The sequence below is a fragment of the Centrocercus urophasianus genome, unplaced genomic scaffold (assembly GCF_019232065.1).
Source record: "Centrocercus urophasianus isolate 14NV4802_14NV808 unplaced genomic scaffold, USGS_Curo_1.0 seq_12, whole genome shotgun sequence".
NCBI lineage: Eukaryota > Metazoa > Chordata > Aves > Galliformes > Phasianidae > Centrocercus > Centrocercus urophasianus.
This window is the reverse complement of record NW_024884364.1, coordinates 15,353,218-15,374,259: the sequence shown is the minus strand read 5'-3', so window position 1 is coordinate 15,374,259 and position 21,042 is coordinate 15,353,218. Positions and strand designations below refer to the sequence as shown.

Genomic DNA, 21,042 nt, shown 5'->3' with positions numbered 1-21,042 from the left:
TCAAACAACACGGAATCATAGAATCACCAAGGTTGGAAAAGCCTTCCAAGATCATTTAATCCAACCATACACCTACCACCAATATCTCCCCATGAACCGCATCCCTCAGTACGGCATCGAAATATTTCTAGAACAACTCCAGGTACGGTGACTCCACCACTTCCAGTACCTGATTGCTCTACTTGGGAAGAAACATTTCCTAATATCCAACCTGAATGTCCCCTGGCACAACTTGAGGCCATTTCTTCTCATCCTATCTCCAGTTACATGGGAAAAGAAACTGACTCCAATTCACCACAACCTAAGTTGTAGAGAGTGGTAAGTTATTCCCTGAGCCTCCTCATTTCCAGACACAATTCATGCCAACTGTCTCTACTTTGTCTACTGCAAACCCGATGAAAAAGGACTGGATGTAATGGGAGAGATTAAAAACAAGACTCACTTGAACAAACTGTCACAGCATTAAGAAAAAAAAAATATCAGGAAAAGGTACTATTAGGCAGTGAAACACATGATAAACAGATCTCCTAAGAGTCTTCTGTTGCTAGTGTTCATGAGAAAAACAGATTTAGAAACCACTCTGACACAAAGCATTGGGTTTGTTTTTGTTTTCATTATACCAGTAATTAAAGTGGAGTTGGACATGATGCAAGGGATCTCTCCATTGTAAAAAAAAAAAACCTGCTTGTCCTAACTAAATAAATGAGGAAAAACAAAAAAAAAATAATAACAAAGACAGCCCTGGAAGTTTTGGGGCTTCAACTTAATCTGGGTTCTGTATTTCCACAAATAACTGATGCTTTGAGCCTCTGGACCTTTTGACTTTTTAATACTGTCAAGTTCTTCTTCCACATCCTCCTTTCTCTGCTTGTTTTAACATGAAAAAAGAAAAATAAAATCAAGTCATGTAAACACTAAAAGAGTAATTAGAAAATTAATGAAATCATGGCAAAATTAGATGTAAAAGTTAAACAACAGGAGGGACTTTTTAGTTAAACTGTGTAAGTTTTGCATTTTTTTAAAAATACATCTACTTAAACAACGACTACTTAATTTAACATTTGGAAGAGTGATGGCCTTTGTTAAAAGTTCAGCACTGGGACTTCTAAAATTTGTTTATTCATTTGAATTTTTCAAACACCGAGGGAACCTTAACACATTTCAGTTGTCAGATGATGAAAGTAAAAATGAAACAAAGATGCTCTGAAACTCGGCATTCACATAAAATCTAAGGACATATTCGCACACCTTTCCTAATGAGTGAACAAAAAGGAAGGTAGTAAGCACAAAGGCTTCAAATAAAAACAAAGAGAAAAAAGAGGATCAGTTTTAAATAAAGTTTCTGCTAGGTCACCTTCATGGTGAATTCTAACTCAGGAAAAGCCTCTAGAATGAGAAAACGTATGTTATAATTTAAGAAACTCTGTTCATACGATTTGAATTTACTTCAAAAATTCTCCTCTCTGAATTTTTTCCTGAAATTACTTTAAAGCTCTGATTAAAGAGTAAGAACTGGCACTCACTTCTCAATATATAAATATAGACACATCTCCTAATTATGATTAGGTCTAGTATAAGCCACAAAGAATGGATTTAAATGGTTTTTTTCTTTTCTTCTCCTTACATCGTCCCAGAACTACTCTTCCATTCACTGCCTTTTAATTAAAATTCTTTTACAATCATGAAATGATTTTTACTCTTTCACTTGATAATTTCCTGATATTCCAAAATAAATTAAAAAAAGATCAAATTCACCTTTTCAGTGTGAAAAAAAAAAAAAAGCACCTACAAGTAGGCAGTACACTGGGAACAGGGTAAGACAGTGTGATTTCCCCACACACTTAAATTCTAATGGCAGGCTATAGCTTCTGGCATTACTCTCTTCCCCATCTGTCTCCTCAGTGGTTCTATGCATCAGACTCAGCAAGGCTTAAGCCCATTGTATTTTCATCCATCCTGAAATGAAGCTGCTCACAATCTTCGAAGAACTGAGTAGTAGAGAAGGAAGCATGTTTCAGGTTCATCTTTTCTAAAAATCTCCAGTATGACAAAAGAACTTACCAGGACACTAGATAGCATGATTTTGAAATGTCTTCCCAAACACATACAACTGATAATACCATTACTTTAACTAGGTGTCGTGGGCAAACAGAATGTTCTATGCACTCTTCTATAACATTTAATCCCAAAGAAAGTCTGAACATTTACCAAAGTGCAAAAGATTTGCTGTTGGATTCCATAGGAGAAATCCTGATCATACAAGCTCCTAAGAAAAAGGTTTGATTTTTATTTGTTTCTGAGGACAGCAACAGCTACATTTTTTAAAAGTAGCTCAGTTTTTTAAAAATTCATGGTTGGCAGTAATATTCCAGCTTCCTTGGCTCCCAAAAGTCAAAGAATCATTTCTTTCATTTCTATTGGTTCTACAATGAGGGCATTCAGCAAGCATGCAGACATTACTTACATAATATAACATGTGAAATAAAAACAATATGAAACAAAATGATGCTAAAGGAAGTATGCGATCAACTATGACATTTGGCTTAGTTTTGATCTCTTTATGTAGAATTTAAAACTAATGACAAAGTCAGAATTATGGACATTCAGTAAGAACAGCTACATGGATTCACTAAGTTCAAGGAACTGCTGAGTTATGAATTGTAAACACTGAGAAAGATTCCACAATGCTCTTGCACTACCTCTGTCAATATTTGACCACTCTTATAGCAAAGGGAGAAATAAATATATCATCATAGCTAAATGGAACTCCCCATGATCCAAGCTGCATGTGTTGCCTCTTTCTTGCTAATTGCAGCTCCAAAAAGAATCTGGCTTCATCTTCCCACATAACTGGAGTCATAACATAAAATTTAAATAGTTTATCTACCATTTAAATACAGACATCTCTAACATGAAATAAAATCAATGCGAGAACGCAGAGTTTCTGAATAATCTCTTCTCAATGTTCACCGTGTGCGGGAGTATTTATCACAGGACAACTAGCAAAAGGTTTAATTTGTAGCAAGGAAGCTCTAGATTGGACACTAAGAAAAGACTTCCTAATTACAAGCTTTAAGAAATCAGTGGAACAGTTGTCTGATTACAAAGTTGTAGAGATCTTAGGGATCTCCATCCCTGGAGGTCTTTGAGAACAAGTTAGACAAACCTGCATCAGGTATGGCAGATAAAGTGCTCTCACCTTGGGGTAGAGGTGTACTTTCTGCCTCTGTTATCTATGAAGACTGAGAATCCCTGTTTCTAGTCAGTTGAGGCAATTATGATCCAGGCTTTAGCCTTTGGGCTAAATCATAAAATATTTAATGCTATCAAAATGCTGAAGCCTAAATTATACATTTGGTAGATCATATCTGTACATCCTTTCTCAAACTTTCGCAACTGCTTCGCAAAGCTCGCAGGACAGTTCTTATGCTGAGTTGCTTAAGAACTCTTTCCTGATCAATGACTGGACAACATGCTTTTTCTTCCAGGCACTGTTAGAGGAAGGATGTCTGGGGATGACTGTCAGGCAAGTCCATCTGCCTACACTGCCAAAGCAAAGCCTCAGATGGTTGAGAAACCCATGTAGGACTAGTCAGGAATTGAAATTACTCACTGCCATGGAAGTAACCCAAGCACCAGTCACTGATGCTGTAACTACAGTATAGTAATACCACAGAAGTCCAGGTCAGACCTGTGGCACAAGCACGACCAGCAAAAGTGCTGTGTGATTTCTTCAAAGCTATACTAAGTAGGCATTTAACAGCATGCAGCTCACTACACTTGTTGCATTTGTTCAATTAGTAGACCTATGTTCTATTTGTAAATCTCTGTTTTAAGGATATTGCCAAAAACAACAAGGATCTACTCATGGACTTGTACAGGAAACATAATTGCAATATTCCCTCCAAAAGCAAAGTCCCTGTAGTGCTAAAAGCGAGGCTAAAGATAAACTAACACATGCTGGACACTACATAATGCAGATAATTAGGAAAGACAACATGAAACAAGACCTGTTTACAACCACGCAGCCGCATGTTCAACAATCACATAATTCAAATGGAGCTTTTACACTTTTTACAGCTCCATTTCAAGGAAATCAAGCCAAATAAAATCTGTAAATAAACAGTAGCAGGCCGTGGTGTACATTCTGGCAATGAACTAATGTAGTAAACACATTTCAATCACATTTTTTAGAAAGTGATCAAATGACGATTGATAGTAACATCCTGGCACATAAAAAGTTTCAATGGTGAGACAAAAAAGAAAAAATGCCTCTTGCCCTTTGCCAAAACTCAGCCAAACAGTCCCTAGATACTGAAGAAACTATCCAGTGACTGCACGACACACAGGAAGAAGACCACTTCCACGTATACTTTTAGTGCTTAGTCAAGGTAATACAGGATGAAAACCTCTGATTCACCTGTGAAGAAGTCTACTCTATCCACAGAGGAGTCTAGAGGACTAGTCAAGGTCCTTTTAGGAAAAGTGTCACAAGTTATCTGTATTACACTGCTACTAAGACTAGGAACAAGAACAAAAGGAAGTGGTTAGAGTGAATGAACTGCTAGAACTACTCCACAGGGGATGATGTTACAGCAACTATTTGGAAGAGGATTGTATCACCAGGCCCCATTCTCCTATGTAACTATTTATCATATTTTACTAAATCTGAACACAACTTCATGGGCAGCTACCACTTTGCGTCAAATGACTCACAGGAGAAAACTCTGATCACATGGAAACATGTCTGTTTTTGCAGTAGAATGCTTACAGGATAAGACAAGCATGATTAACATGGGTAACACTAGTGAAGAATAGGCAATGTGCAAGTATTTCAGCAGAAAGATCTTAGAACTCTCTGGCTGGCAACCAGTGAAACATCAAGAAAACACTTGCTGGTTAGATACTCATAAATTATACAGAAACAGTACTTTAGGGGAAGGCCTGAAACCATCATTTGATAACTTCCTCCTTAACTGGCTGACTGCATGCAGAATAGGCACTAGACTTCCACTTCTTTCATGTAAGTAAGTACATGAACTATGTTTCAGTAACATGAAGTATGGACAATCTCTTTTTTCATATGCACACCCTAGCATAATGGATCCTAACCCAGAATATGGCAACTATGTGGTACTTCACAGTGCATGAATACCTCCAACCTAAAACCACAGAAAAGAACCACAAGCAAATGTGGCAGGCTTAGCTCAATTCAGTATTAGTAAACAAAAATCATACCTTCAAAAGTGCAGGAAGAGTTGTATTTTCCTTTTGGTTGCTCTTTAAATTTATGGCTTCGCTCCCTTTGTTTTCAGAACTGAAAAACAAAGATATTTTGCAACACTGAGGACTTGAATTATTCAATTGTACTCGAAAGCCAATAGATTCAATTTAAATACAAGAGAGCATTGACTTAAAAGGACAAAAAACATGTTTTCCAACACATAGCCCATATTCTGCATACGCTGCAACTGAAAAAGCCATGCCCCAAAAAGCTTAAGATGAAAGCAAAGTACCTATTTCACATCATACTGACATATTCATAACTCAAGCATACAGAAATGGCAGATAGTGTACCTAAGGCTATCCTCCAACTGAAAGAAAAAAAAAAAAAAGAAAAAAAAAACCAACAACAAAAACACACCAAAAAAACCCCAACTTTATGTGTATATGTGTTACTTTTTTTCTGGAAAAGAAAATAATGGCATAGTTGATGACTTGCCCACTGCAGCATTCCTTGGCACAACAACAACTAACGTGCAGCTAGAAGGCATTCACAGTACTTCAGTCCTTACACTAAGGATTGCAGTCAAATGGAGTGTGCTCAGGGCAGATGGAATCATCACAAATCACAGCCATCAGATTTATCGAAACTCTACTGAACAATGAACATACCTAATGGGGTTTGCAAGCAAATTAAGAAGAAATTGTAGAAAGGTGACATTAGGCGTGTTATAATTACCAAGGCAACACTCACTGTCCATTATAAATGTCAGTAGTCCAAAGTCTCATATGTCCTTATAGCCAGTTTACCTTGGTCAAAACATTCTTCAGAATCCCATCTCTGGAACGAGGGGAACATTTGTTTTGCCCCAATTCTTACAGTCATCCTTAAGTACAGTCCAGCAGCAAACATTTTAATAAAAACCTTTAAGCTACATGCAACTACAGAAACCTTATAAAGGAAAACATTTAAGGATGTTAATGACAGATCACTTCCTGCATTGCCTATCATATCAATATAGCATGTGAGAAATATTCAGTTTTACAGTGAAGCGATAACCACTTCAAACAGCCTTCTTTGTTAATTTTAGAAATTTAGCTTTGCTATTTATAAATGACAAGCCGTTACGTTTTTATTTGTATGAAGAGATAAGCAGAAAACTATTTAAATAAAAGAATAAAACACATTATTTGCATTTTATCGAATTCTGTCAGGATTTGGATGTAGACTAGAACCCCCGTTACCACTGACTATGAAGCCACATTTAAGCATGACACAGTAGGACTTCCGAAAAGAAAGGTTTTATTCCAAACGTGCATTAGGCACTGCAGCTAAACATACACGAACATTCACACAAAATAGAAAATAAAGTCTGAAAACACGATGGTTTCCCTACAAGCTGCTCAGGGTCAAGCTTCCCTGAGCCAAAATGAGAACAGAATGCTCTCACTGCTAAGGTTAAGATCTTTCTGATCTGCTTCAAAACAGAAAAGAAAAGCCCTTTCCTGTCTTTTATAGATCCTCTTCATTATAGAGCCATGTACTTCCAGAGCACCTCCGGTAATCTTTCGTAACGCATTCCAAAACACTAAGATACTTTTTCAGGGAGAGCACACAGAAAGTTCTGTCTTTATTTGCCTCCTTATAACACAGAGCAAATAAATTACTATTCTCTTCTATTAATTTCTTGCGCTGTTTATCTATTTTGTGAAGGAGATATCTCCAACACTTCTGAGCAGCCTGGCACACTAGAAAAATGCTCCAAAGTACAAATTACATATGTAACCTATTTTCTCCCACCACCCTTTAAAAGAGAATTAAAAAATCTTCTTGGATCTGCACAGCTTTTCCTGATGCCAATACGCCTCACTCAGTGCAGAAGTTCTCCATACTACAAGCAGAAGAACAAGTCTGATTTCCACTAGGCACTCTTCTTGCCTTCAGGATATCACTATCTATGGAACTGCACTGCAGAAAAAAACTTCAGATCATCATTTCTGTTAAGTTTTACCAACAGAGATCATTTATATCTAGTTCTTTTAGCACTTTGCTTTGCTCATATTCTTCCTTCATGTTCTGATTTTTTTTTTCCCCCCCTAATCCTTTCAGCATTTTCCTACTTTTTGTTTTGTATCTGAAATACATCCCCATACTACCTTCTCCTCACTGGCCAGGCTCACACTGCTTTCTATGAATATCCAAAGGACACATAAAAACTGAAAGAATACAGTTCAGCACATAAGCATCTTAAAATCAACTAATAAAAAAAAATTAAGACTTTCCTTTCCAGTATTAAAAAAACATAAACTTGGAAGTAATTCCAAGCACCCCTTCATGGCTGATATTCTAGCGTTTCTGCATTCCTGAATCTTTTGCCTTAGGGTGTAGTTCCCCCATGTTGACTTTGTCAGCAGAGCAAGCTTCAGAAGTTTCCACACCTTCTTCCTCAACCTCAGCTACCCTTTCCCACCCCCAACCCAGCTCAGCAGGACTCCAGCAGCACCACGGTCTTAGATAAACATGAGGGAGAAGCAAAAGTTTCCACACCTGGAAGCTCAGCCAGTGATTCTACTGCATAGCAGGCAGGTGCCAGCAGCACATGCTCCTGAAGCTCACATCACAGGTAGGGCTACTTCTGGTCACCTTGTGTTCACAGGTAAGGCTCAGTTTTTGTAGTATCATTAAGGTTGGAAAAGACCTAGTCCAACTGCTGACCCATCCCCACCATGCCCATTAACCATGTCCTTCAGTGCCACATCACACAGCTCTTGAACACCTCCAGGGACAGCGACTCCACTGCCTCCCTGGGCAGCCTGTGCCACTGCCTCACCACTCTTTCTGAGAAGAAATTTTTCTTAATATCCAACCTGAAACCACTCCCTCTCATCCTTTTGCTGTTACCTGAGAGAAGAGGCCAACCCACACCTCATCACAGCCTCCTTTCAGCAGCTGTAGAGAGATAAGGTGTTCCCTGAGCCTCCTTTCTCCAGACCAAACAATCCCAGCTCCCTCAGCTGCTCCCCATAAGACTTGTGCTCTGCTGTCTGTCCTGCTGTGAGTGGATCTTCCACTGAAACAAAGTGACTTGTACCAAATGAATGGTGTTTACAGCACAAAAGCTCACTTTGCTGGGAGAAAAACAACAAAAAAAAGCCTCTTGAGTTTTTGGAATAAGAGGCAAGAATACTCCTACAGCAAAGTTTATGGGCCCATTCAAAACTCCATGCTTCCATGCTTAAGTCCCTCCCAGTGAAGCTAGAGTAATTATGCCATATATATTCTCACACTGCAACACAAGCCAGTGCTGCTCATACGAGTTTAAACTCAGAGATGCAGTGAACACACTTGTAATTGTGGATGCTATCATTTAATATTTATTGGTAAATAAGTAAGACAAACTTTATGCTAAAAATGATCCATTCTTCCAATTTCTTCAGTATACTCATGCAAGGCTACCATTAGTTGCAAGATGTAATACTTCCAAGAACTGTATTCTAGAGTGGTTTATACTTTTATTTTATAGGACAATCTCTGATATTTAAAATTGTTATAAATGTTAACTTATTAACTATGTGATATTATATCACTGAATTGTTAAGCCTTTGCTAAGAACTGAAAACTACAGACTGACTGTATGGACAGGCTCACCCTATGCACATTTGGTTTGCATCTGCATTAACAGTTCACCTCCGTAAGGTTTCATGGTTGCCTCAAACTTCTCTGAGGCAGTGCTTTTTTGGAGTGCTTGGCCACACCAGGTAGCAAGCATAGTACTCCTTGTTCAGCAGCTTGGAAGTTAGGTTTGAGGTTAGCTACCCACATCACTTTGCTAAATCAGCCAGCCAGCTCTCAGAGCTGCAGCATTTCCACTTCTCAGCCAAAGAAGATGAATCTCACAGGTCTACAATCCTACACTTCCCAAAGTGCTGTTATTATACAGCCAGTGTGACAGCACACTAAGAGAGACCATAGATTTAAGTTTGCCAAGAATTAGGCCTAGAAGCTCTTAAAACCAAACAGCCTTGTAACTTGTTTTCCAGCCCCACAGAGGTTCTCCTGCCCTTCCTATAAAGGGATCTTGTGACAAGAAGGTCACAACTTCCTCACAGGTGGTGAAGCCAGCTCAGGACACCGCTCTCCCCGCTGACACCCACTGCTTTAACAGCCTTCACATCTGCCTGGACTCCTTGCACAAGTCTGGGGTCTACTTCGTACTGACTTTTGGGATGTGAAGGAGCACAGTGTGATCCCGAAACCAAAGAAAGCATCTCTGTTCCTCCATGGTGCTTTCATGGACTTCCTACCTATACAGGCTGTCACTCACAGATGGTTGCAACTGCTTTTTTTACATACAGGCAGTTACTACTTTCGGTTTATAAACAATAATTAAAAGAAGGCATAGAAATAATTGTCTTGAGTAATAAAGATACTGTTAAGATTAGAATCTAAGATTTTTGGCTACTTCTCAAGTAATCTACTGCCCTCCTATGCTATTTCTGCCTGACATGGTTTTGCCCATCATTTGTTGGTGCATCTGACACAGATGGGTTAATCTTCAGTGAAGGCTGAGGGATTTCTTCCTCTGACTGTCTTGCTGCTTTTCCCAACTATCTTGCCAGAATGCGTCCTGATCAGTGGCACTTCTCTAAATATTTGAGATTAAATACAAGTTAAAATAGATCCCATTCTGTACGTTTTGCACAAACTTCTCTTTGTGTGATTTTCTAATGCTTTTTGTTCATCTGCTGTTGCAAATCTGTTCTGACCTTTCTGTAATACCAGGACAGGTGGCGTCTGAATCAGAAGCAGATTTTGGTCCAAGTTTTTAATCATAACACTTACATAGGAAAGGTCACAGACTTTTATAGGTAAGAAAAATGTTTATATCCTGGTACATACATGGTAAAGTTGCTCACACAAAACACAGAAAAGTAGACAAGTATTCAAATCCAGTTAACACATAAGAGGGCTAGGAGTCAAAAAAGAAAGAGCTGAAGGGAGCAAATTTAAGTACGTGGTTTGTGAAATATTTTCCAACTGTCTCTAAAAACAGAACAAGACAATTATAAACAATTACATGTTCAAAAGGCCCTCGCAGCACCTCTGCGCAGCACCAGGAGTCTGCTTCCTCCAGCTTTGTTCTTCACAACAATCCCAGGGAACTTGCAAATTAAAAGCCCACCCTCTCTTCCTCTATTAGCTAACCTCACCCATATTATGCACACAGCAGATTGTGAACATGCTGTGTCAGATAAAAAAAGCTACAGGCAGTATGAAAGTGCGATGAAGCACAAGCGTGTGCGCTGTGATAAGACTGACCAGATGCAAAGCTTATTAAACTGAAGCTAACTACTGTGGCATTTTACCTTCCTTTTACAAGGTACCTGCTACGGATTCCTGTTTGAGAATGAGGAAATTAACGGGCAACCCCTAAAGGAAACTGGGACAGCTGGATAACGCTCAACTCAAACAATATCATGACAATACTTATAGATGCTGTCTTTGCCTCTTGCTCCCACCAGGGAATACTCCAACTCTACAAACAGAAGTCACTTCCAACACAGTGGGTGCAGAATTTACTTCTTATGAAGCCAAGATATAAAAAGATGTTGCCAGAGAGGCGAGAGCACTACCATTTTGCCTCTCTCCAGGAACAAATGATTCCCCACACAGCCAAACCCTCCTTGACACTGCATTAAGTTAATACTGCCCATTTTTAGCTGGGCTCCTTTTCGCATCAGCACAAGAACAGTAGCCATTCCATGAGAGGACTCATCACTGTATTAGAACTCCTAACCTGAAAGGCCTTGTAGGATACCAAGCAACCCTAAGCTGCTACATTTGGACTTATTGGTACAGCACTAATTAACTAAGGTTGACATCTCCACGTTTAATGATATTGCTTGTGATACATCCTTCCAGGCATTCTTTAACATTTTCCTCAAGATGATGAGTCTTTGTTTTGGTATTGTTGATACAATTCATCCTCAGGTACAGTCATCACGTAGGCTAATGTAATTTTTGTCTTTCCTTTCTAACCTTTATTTCAGCATTTTGGAACATGACTCTAGTTTCTGACCCCTGCCTTTTATCCCTTTCTGAAAAAAAACAAGCACTCCTCTTTGTAAAGCTGCACTGCATTTGGTCTTAACGTCATCAGTTCTTTCCAGTTTTACTTAGTTACATAAGTAAAGCTAAGATAGCAACACGTTCAATGGTAACCTTCTGAAAGAACCTACAGAACACACAGGTTGACAAATATGATCACCCAGTACCTTAAACCAAAGCTGTGAGTGAGCCTCCCTGAAGAATGTGAATAAGAACACTGCCAGTCAAGTAATACTATCAAATATAGATGCACAAGACCAAAGTCATCGTGAAATTTCAGCACAGCACAGGGTTCTCAAACCACATGAACAGACCAGTAGCAGTTATGAAACTTTTACAGTACATCTGCAAAAAGCTATAGGTTAACCAGAACTGGTTTCATCTTTGTTCCAGCTTCTAAGTGGCAATTATTAAGAAGACTGCTAAAAATTCAGACCTTTGAGTAATATTTTCTATATATACATCAGTTGCCCTACTTGCCATGCAGACCATTATGATTACTGAAGCTGGCCTCCCAAATAATCTAGATCACAAAATCTTACCTACGCACACCTGCGTTATACCTGCAACATCTTCCTGAAAGACGCCAAGTTTTAATTAAAAAAAAAAAAAAAAAAAAAAAAAAAAGAAACAGAAACAGTGAACAATGGAAAAATCTACAGTATTTGTACATAACACCTTTCCATGTTTACTACTACTACTAAATCCACGAAGTCACTACTAAAACTTAGGCTTGCCAGTCCAAACTTGTCAAGTTTCATCTCTCCTCTATGGGATCAACCTACATATACCTTCCTCAACTCACAGGTCTGCTGTGATGAGAAGCACACAACTCTAATTTCACTTGCAGTTATGTACCTCGAGGCAAAGCCATGCCTAAATCCGTAATCCTATCATTTCAAAACCTACTCTTAGACAAACTAAATGCTATTGAGCTACTCAAATTTATTCTGTGAGGCGGCTTTTCCAGACATCAAGCTGTTCGGGACCTCTTTTCAGAGCCATTTCCAGTTTGTTGGCACCCTTCTCGTAATAAAACATGGACACTTTAACCAGACTCACTACACTAGTAACTAAAGTTCAGCCACAGAATACATATAGTTTATCATTTATACTTCTGAGAATCACTTTTCCTATCTAAGCCATCATTTTGCTTTGGCAGCTCCTGTTCAGTGACTGCTATCCACTTCAATGCAACTTCATTTGCTTCTGCAACATTGCTACCTATATGGAAATGCCCATAAAAATACACTCTACTCACCTGTAAGCTTCCCAAGCTACAATCTCCTCTTATTTCAAACTGCTTGTAGAGACGTTACAATGATTGATTCAAAAATACTTAAACTTTTTCACGTAAAAGACATAGAAAATTATTTTCCACATCCAGTTCTTCATATCCCTTAGCTTGTTCTGCCACCATTACATTTGTAAATGCTTTAATTGGAGCATCAGTAACAGGCCAGATGCCTTAAAGAGTCTGAAGTTACTACTTCAGCAGTTTATCAACTAAAGAAACAATCCCATCAACAAAATGTTTGACAGTTCCCATCCTCCAGCGATGTCAGGATCAACATCACATTTACTAACTTCGCAGCTCACCTGGAAGACTTGATAAATCAACTTTTCAATCCTTCCCCTTTAATCCAACCAAACAGAATAGACATAAAAGCATAACTGAAATGCCAACACCTTGTTCCAGATCCTAAAAATTACACCTGTGTAATCACCCATGTCCTGTGAAGCCCAGAGAACTGTTCAAACCTGACCTGCAAAAAGCGTTTATAGAATTTTAAGAGTCAAAGTTTTGACGTGTGTGTTGAATAATATCTGTTAAATGAATTGAAAGGAAAACATTAACGAAAAGTCCAGTGGCAAGAAGATGCATCTCCAGCTTGGGGAGAAAGCAATGAAGATTCATACAAACATCTGCATCAAATGTCAGTCAAAATACAGCAGCATTGTAAGAGAAAATAAAGATGCTAGTATTTTAACAGAAAACAGCAACAACCACAGAACTATTTTCTCTCTCCTCACCCTCCACAAAACAGAACGCAACTCTTTTGGACAAGCTTCAAAAAGATAAATTGTAGCCAACTTCTCAGCAAGGTTCCCAAGGCTAACACTGGTCACGGAAACCAAATGGTAGCAGCAGTGACAAAGCTTTACTGCAATTTCTGACAAGGCTGTCAGGGCTTGTCTTGAAGAGAGAGGGAGTGTTTGCACAGAAATTTAAATGTGAAGTTCCTGGCTCCTACTTTTGTGCTTACATGTAAGCCACGCACGTAGGGAGGAGCCATTAAAATAAATGGAAATTTTAAAAACAAGCCAGTGAGTTTGAGATCAGAACATGAAAGCAAAGCGAAGCAACTATTTAAAACAAATAAAGGAAGTGGGAAGGAAAGGCGCAAAAGCCACAGAAAGGTAAAGGATGAAGAAAAGGGAAGCAAAAGAAGGAGGAACTCAGGCAAAAGCAGCGTTAAAATCAACCAACCAATATAAGCGCTGGAATAGCATAAAACATATTATATTCAATTCAACAATCCCACTTGGAAACTGGTGTGATTACAGAGAGTATTAAGCAATTTAGGAGGTTTTTACTGAAACTGAAACAAATTTTCCTCTCAGACCTATTTATGCTGCTTGTTTACATACTGCTTTTGCTCTGATGCATAGTAAAGCTAGGTCAGCTTCATGCCCTGTGTTACTATTGCTGCTTCCCATACACTAAGCGAGCTACAGGATGCGCAGTACAAAATGAAGAGATTTTGTTAATCCTCTTTCAAAATGCAAACTAAAAAACCCCCACAACAAACAAAGCCGTGAAAAATAAAGATGTTATAAAAGTACTGAATGACACATTTTAGGAAAAAAATTATGTTAAAAATGCAAAAACCATTTCTTGACATCAAACAAGTCCCTTTAAACTCAAAAGGCTGGAACTAAGTGAAATAAGTATGACGGCCCCCGATCGCCCTTGATGAATAACTTAATCTGTTTTACACATGAAGGAATTCAACAGCCATACAAAAGGTAGAGAAAAGAAAGAAAAACATTTCTGAGTAGGACCTACTTCAACACTGGGCAGTAGGATTATACCAGATTACACTAAGGTTTTTCTTCTGGCATCTGTCAAGCATAGTAACAAACATTAATATAGAATCTACTCTGTCTTTGCTAGCTTGAGAGGTTCAGTCAAGTTTTCAGCATGCTTATGAAATAAATGTTTCTTGCAGCTGACATATTAGACCTGGTATAATATCAGAAGCAGATTCAGAAACTATTTAAGGTTAAAATTATTGAGTTAATAGAGAATAGACAAGTCATTATACAATTACTTTCAAAAGGCACATAAGCAATGTAGCACTGCTACTGTCTGGAAGCGTAACAGTATAACTAGCACACACTGAACTGCACGCAGTCCAAAAAACCTTCAGAAAACAGAAGTGGTTGGGTTCTCATCTCTGTAAGAAGTTTTGATAATCAGAAATACAGCAATTATATTTCTGAGTTTTGTTTTTTCCCCACCTGTGAGTCTTCTCTTCACCTGCTGATGGATTAGTTTTCACCTCTGTGAGACTGCCCTAAAACCAATGATTCATAGATACTCTGAAAATATGACAATAATTACAAACACAATTGGAAGGAGACAGCACTGTTAACATGTAAAAAGTAGGTTTGTTTCTTTTAAGGAGTGCTACCATTATTATTAATGTTCCAGTAACATTTCCTCTAGGAAATGTCTCACAATCACAAGGCCAGCTGTTGGGCTTGCTCCTTCTGGTCTTGCTCCCACGAGACATTGACTTCTACACCTAATTTAAACCAAGTGAGGAGCCCCTCTGTAGCATGATACAGAATATTTACTTATTTATAAGTGTAGGCAATCACTTTGGTAATCTGCTGAATCAGGATCTTTGCTACAGTTTTGAATCATTCTGAGATAACAGTCACAACAGAAAGATCAAGGAAATAAAAAGAAATGGAAAAAAAGGTCAAACATAAGTGAACAGAAACTTCACATAATGTGTTCTTGCTTTGGTAAGTTTGAGTTCTTCTAAATGACTGGAGTCTTTGCCTTGCTGGTTCCACAAACCATCACCTCTGCTGCACGTTCATAAATGAGCTGGAATTTAATGGTAATAGCAACTACAAAATTCCCCTTTGCCTTTTGAAAGGAAGAGTGTCTTTATGAGAAAACAGATTTTTTTTCCAGCAAACAATGGATTTCTTCTAAGATGCCAACAGCATGTGAATCAAAACCAGCCAGGAGGTAGCAAGTTTAGAAGAAACAGAATCATAGAATGATTCAGTTTGGAAGGGACCCTTAAGATCGCCTAATTCCACCCCCTTGCTATAGGCAGGGCCACCTCTCACTAGACCAGGTTGCTCAAAGCCCCATCCAGCCTGGCCTCAAATGCCTCCAGGGAGGGGGCATTCAAAGCCTTGCTGGGTGAATAAGTTTGAAATGCATTGCTCCCATTTCAATCCATTCCTGGTAGTTCCCAAATACAATTTTTTTTTTTTTTTTTAACCACTACAAAAATACATGCGCTTTATAAACAGGAACAATGACTGGCAAGCCCAGAGGAAGAAAGGGACTCTCTAATCTCTCCTTAGGCAGTATAAACAACGTTCTTCCACCTCTGAAAGCTCTTAGTTAGAAACTAATGGATGAACGGAACAATAATGTCGACTAAGAAAAAAATAAAGGAGAAAAAGGCCCTCTGAAACCAAATAAAAGGTTGTTTTTCCCTGTTTGATGTTTCTGATACACTTCAGCGACACAGCAAAAAGTACATGGACAAGCCCAACAAAGGCCCACTTGTGCTGGTAGTTATTTGACCAACTAATGGCACTTAGAGGGAAAAAGATAAACCCGAAATGAATCTGCTACACAATATAAAGTGCAAAGTATATGCAAAATTTTGGTGGTAGCTCTGGGTTAAAGCAACTGGTGAAACGTCACAGCTCCAGACAGTTAATAAGGTAACTGAGTAGGTCACATTCACTTTCAACAGGACAATTGCCAAAGAAAGGAAGCTATTCTGCCCTGAAAGAATACGCAAGAGATTGTCTTGTAAAAGCCATATCTTCATCCAGGCAGTCTAAAGAAACCTGTATTAATAACTAACTGAATAAATCAGACTCCTGCTAGAATTACGAAAATCAAATAGGATTTTCTGAACACTGGGATGTAGACTGCCCCAAAACAGACACCGTGGTTACAAATACCTATTTTTATTATTGAGAATAGCAAGTAGCAACGACAGAGGGAAGCATTAGGTGAAGGATAATTCACATTTATTTAATTTGTATGTAAAAGCAGACTGAGTCCATAACAGATGCCCTCTGCCTTGTGCCACCATGACACTTGCTAAAAATGGAAAACAACCAGTGCAGACCAGTGGTAAGGAGCAGATGGAGAATGACTTTTGGACATGATGGGCTCATCTCCTCACTTGCAAAATTTACAAGTAAGTCATATTCAGCACAGGGTACATGAAGTGTGATGCATTTCTCTGGAGGCCAGTGCAAATACACTGCAGATATACATGGCCTTGCACACCACTGCGCTTCACTTCCCGATCCCTCTCCTTGGTAGTTCAGCTGTTCTGAAACTCAACACCAGGTACAGTATCTCGACAGAAAAGTTTCATGCTACACAATTCTGATTTGATCCAGTTCCAACGTGCATCGTTCCAACTGTTTCAACAGGAAATTAATCACCACAGTGCATATGTACCGACAAGGCTTCTCAAGAGGCACATTCCCCATCCGCCTCCTGCCCTCCACACCTGAACAACAAACACACAGGAGCCCCAGCTCCCCCATTGTTCAGCAATCCATTCCTCCGCACCCAAGGCTCACGGAAGCAGCACACCAAGCCAACCTGGGCCGCTCACTTCAGCCTGGCACTGCTAATGTATGCAATTACGCTAATCTATGGAGAAGGCTGTCAGTGGAAACCAAAGACGAGAGCGTCAGCATTCCAGGCGAATGCACCGCCCGCAGCCTGGCGCAACAAAAAAGCTCTTCAACATACCAAATTGGGCTCCTCTGAGCTGCTGGAATTTTGCTTGCTTCAAGAGGAATTGTGGCACCGATTGCACTGTGTGGGGAGGTCATGCAGAAGGCCAGGACCTTATGGGGACAGCTCGAGAAAGGCAGGGCTCTTCGTTGCAGGAAATGAAACTGTGATTTACATGAAGATAACTGGCTCCAGCCCCAAGTTACGTGCTGCAGGTCTACCACGAGGACACAACACAGATAGCATATCTTGCTCACAAACCACCCAACCGGCATCACCCTGCTCCCCTCACTCAGGTGACCACTGGGCTTTTTTGTTTAGTCTCAGCCGCAGCTGGTGAGGAGGAAGCATGATGAGAGGTAATGGCCTCAAGCTGTGCCAGGTAAGATTCAGGTTGGATACAAGGAAAAATTTCTCCTCTGAAATAGCACTGAGGCAGTGGCACAAGCTGCCCAGGGAGGTGGTGCAGTCACTGTCCACAGAGATGTTCAAGAACTGTGAGGATGTGGCACTGAGGGACGTTGTTAGTGGGTACAGTGGGAACAGGCTGGTGGTTGGACTGGGTGATCTTAGTGGTCTTTTCTAACCTTAGTGATTCTGCAACACCTCCGCTGCTGCCTCTCCATGTCCCAAGCCACTTTCAAGCCTGTATTTTCTGCCACATCTCAACCACCCTGCCAGGGGTGATGCCATGCTGCTCTGTGGTGAAGGTGCTCATGATTCAACAGCATCACTCCTGATTTTTTTTTGCAGGAAATGAACATATTGGTGCTTGTGAAAGGCTGCTGGAGGATCTTTAGCAATATGCTGGTGTGTCAAACACAGAGCAGTTGCGATACAATAAAAAAAACCTAAAATTAAAAACTTTCACAATCTATTTACAAGACCACCTAAAAAGAGAACGTACAGTAGTCAGCGTAACATAACAATGCACTCTGTAATTTTTCATGACTGGTGAGAAAGAACCACCAAGATGCCTGTTTAAAGTTTGCTTATTTGCCTGTGTAGGCACAAACGTGCAGAACCAAGAATGACTCAAAACGATTAAAACCAACATGCTAAAAGCAAAATGAATAAGTCGTACACCTGAGGAAATGAGGCCTTGCCAGCTGACACCTCCTCACCACAAAAACATGCTCATTCACTCAGACCAATAATAAGACTCCGCAAGAAGCAGAAGGAAACTTTATGTGTGGTTCTTTCCTATCTACATGTAGAAACCAGCCAGCAGGAAAAAAAAAAAAGAAAGAAAAAAAAAAAAAAAAAAAAAAAAAAAGAAAAAAAAACAAAAAGTAATAAATGCACTATATTTTAAATAAATTTTTCATCTTATTAGTACTTTCTTTAATTAAAAAGGAAAAAAAAAAAAAAAAAATTATTAACAACCAGGTTACCAGAGACCACATATTTTGCATGGAGCCTTAAACACCCCACTAATATTTATACTTCATTACCATCTGATTTAGAGCAGCCCGGGAGAACGCGGAGGGGTGTGAGAGCTGTGTGAAGGAAGAGAGCCCCCAGCCCGGCTGCCTCCAGTCCCCGCCGACGGGGCCGCACGCCGGCTGACCCCCAGAGCTGGGCACCCCGCCGGCAGGGCTCAGTGCTGCGCTGATGCTCGCTGAGCTGAGCTCCCACGGAAACTCCTCCGCACACCCAGAGCCTAAGCGTCCACTCCAACCAGCATCCGGCTCGCCTCACACCATCCCAAAGTAGCGCTGCGTTACAAACGAACACGCCGAACCCCAAATCTCCACAACCGATCAACCGACTGAGCAGCCAGGAGCGGTGCCGGCAGCCTCCCGGCTTCAGAAAGAGCCGCTCCCCCCGGGGCCGGTTCCCGGCAGGGAGGTCGGGCCCCACCTGCCCCGCGCCCCCCCCTCCCGGGCCCGCCGCCTCTCCCTTCCGCCCCACCTCCTCTCAGCCCGCCGGTGTAGCGACGTCCCCGAGCCGAGGGGGGACGGCGGAACCGACCTCGCTGTGCCGCGCGGGCCCCTACCTGTGCGCGCCCGCCGGCCGCCCGGGCGCCGCCGCCTCCTGGCGCGGGGGGCTCCTAGCGAAGAAGCGGGAGAAGGCGCTGGGCCAGGAGGGACCGGCCCGCCGCCGACTGCCCCCGCCGGACATCGCCGGACCGGGGAGGGGACGCAAATCGCCGCCAGCAGCAGCCCGCCACCGAGTCCCCGCGGCGGCAGGCGGCGGCCCACGCCTCCCTCCACCCCGGCGGAGGCGGTCCGTCCCGTCCCAGGGGCGGGGCCACCCCTCAAGCCCGACCCGGCCCGGCCCGGCCCGAGGTGGCCGTGCTCCGGTTACTGCCCCCGCAAGCATACAGGCAGGAGCGGGCCGTGGGCGTTAAGGTCCTGCGCGGGTATTGGTGTGCGAGCGTGAGCTGCGGGAGGAACGAGCGAGCCTGCTGCCGCGCTGCCGCCACCGGCTCCAGCCCGTTTGCAGCTTTCACTTGTGCTAACTTTGAGATGCCGCACGTGTCTGTGCGTGCTAAGTCGGTAAGCAGCTTCACTCGGCTTGAGGGGTGCCACATATCACACAGGCCCCACACTTGTATTAAAATCAAAGAGTACGGCACTGCAACCATGTTAATGCCCACCTCAGCTGCATGAAAGTGGCTGACATGGAGGAAGGGTGTTTCTCCTGCCTGTTGGGAGTTATTTCTTCCTAATAAGGGATTTTTTATTCACTGACATCTTCATTTAATGGCTACACTTGATGACTTTGTGCGTCTTTTCCAACCAGAAGGAGTCTAGATGATTTTTCTCCCTCTATGAGGACTGTGTCCTTCCTCAAGTTAACATCAAACTCCTCCTACCACTACGGACAACCTTGCCCTTAGAACAACCCAGGGATGAACAGAAATATTAGCCTTATTTTACAGATAGGAGGGTGGTGAACCTTAACAGCTCACTGTCTGCAAATCACTTGTAAAACCAACTGACCTTGATATCAGAATTTTTAATACAGAGACATGCTTTCATCCTCATCCCAATGAACAAGCCTGCATGTCTTTGTGACCGCCTCCCTGCCTTTTCATGCGGTGCTTTTTGTATCAGCGTCCAAGACAGGGAGCAGACAATTTTCTCCAGGATGCTCCAAAGCCAGTACAAGTCTATGAAATGTATAATGACAGAAAATTATAGAGAAAAACTCACCACATTTTGAGAATACTTACACACAGCTGCCCAGTCTCGGGAAAACAGCAATCAGGGCCACAACCATAAAAATGTAACAGGCTCCCTATGGAACCTTAAAGAGGAGATACTCCCTTTACAACCAAAAGTAATCAAGGCTCCAAAATTGAACTAAAAGAGTGGCAATTTACTAAAAGCAATTAAATGGAACTGCACAAACAGGATGCAGTGAGGCTTCAGCTCCCAGTGACTCTGTTACTTGGGATTCTTCCTCACCACAGACATCTCACACCTTCCCCACCTCTTGCCTAAGTCAGACCTAATCCCTAGCTGTAGTAAACCTGAATACAATAATTAGCACTTACAAAGCATCCGGTAACTTCAAATAATTTCAGCATTAATTGATCCTCATAACCACCTCAGGATGTAGTTAAGTACAGCAGGACACGTGGTTTGCACGCACTCAGAGGCAGCCAAAGCACTTAGTTGCACCCACACCATGTCAGTGGAGGGAAACTGCTCTCTTCTGCTCTGCAGCACTC

The 21,042-nt window shown here is 41.1% G+C and overlaps 1 protein-coding gene across 1 annotated transcript in view; it reads right to left on the bottom strand.

Annotated features, from left to right (window-relative positions):
• CRYBG3 (crystallin beta-gamma domain containing 3) overlaps positions 1-19,484 on the bottom strand; it is a 90,390-nt gene extending 70,906 nt beyond the window's left edge. The window contains exons 1-2 of the mRNA XM_042809649.1: positions 19,360-19,484; positions 5,239-5,317 (exon numbers count right to left, since the gene is read on the bottom strand). Of these exons, the coding sequence (XP_042665583.1) occupies positions 5,239-5,317; positions 19,360-19,484 (204 nt within the window). The remainder of the gene's footprint in view (positions 1-5,238; positions 5,318-19,359) is intronic.
• Between the last annotated feature and the right edge of the window lie 1,558 nt (positions 19,485-21,042).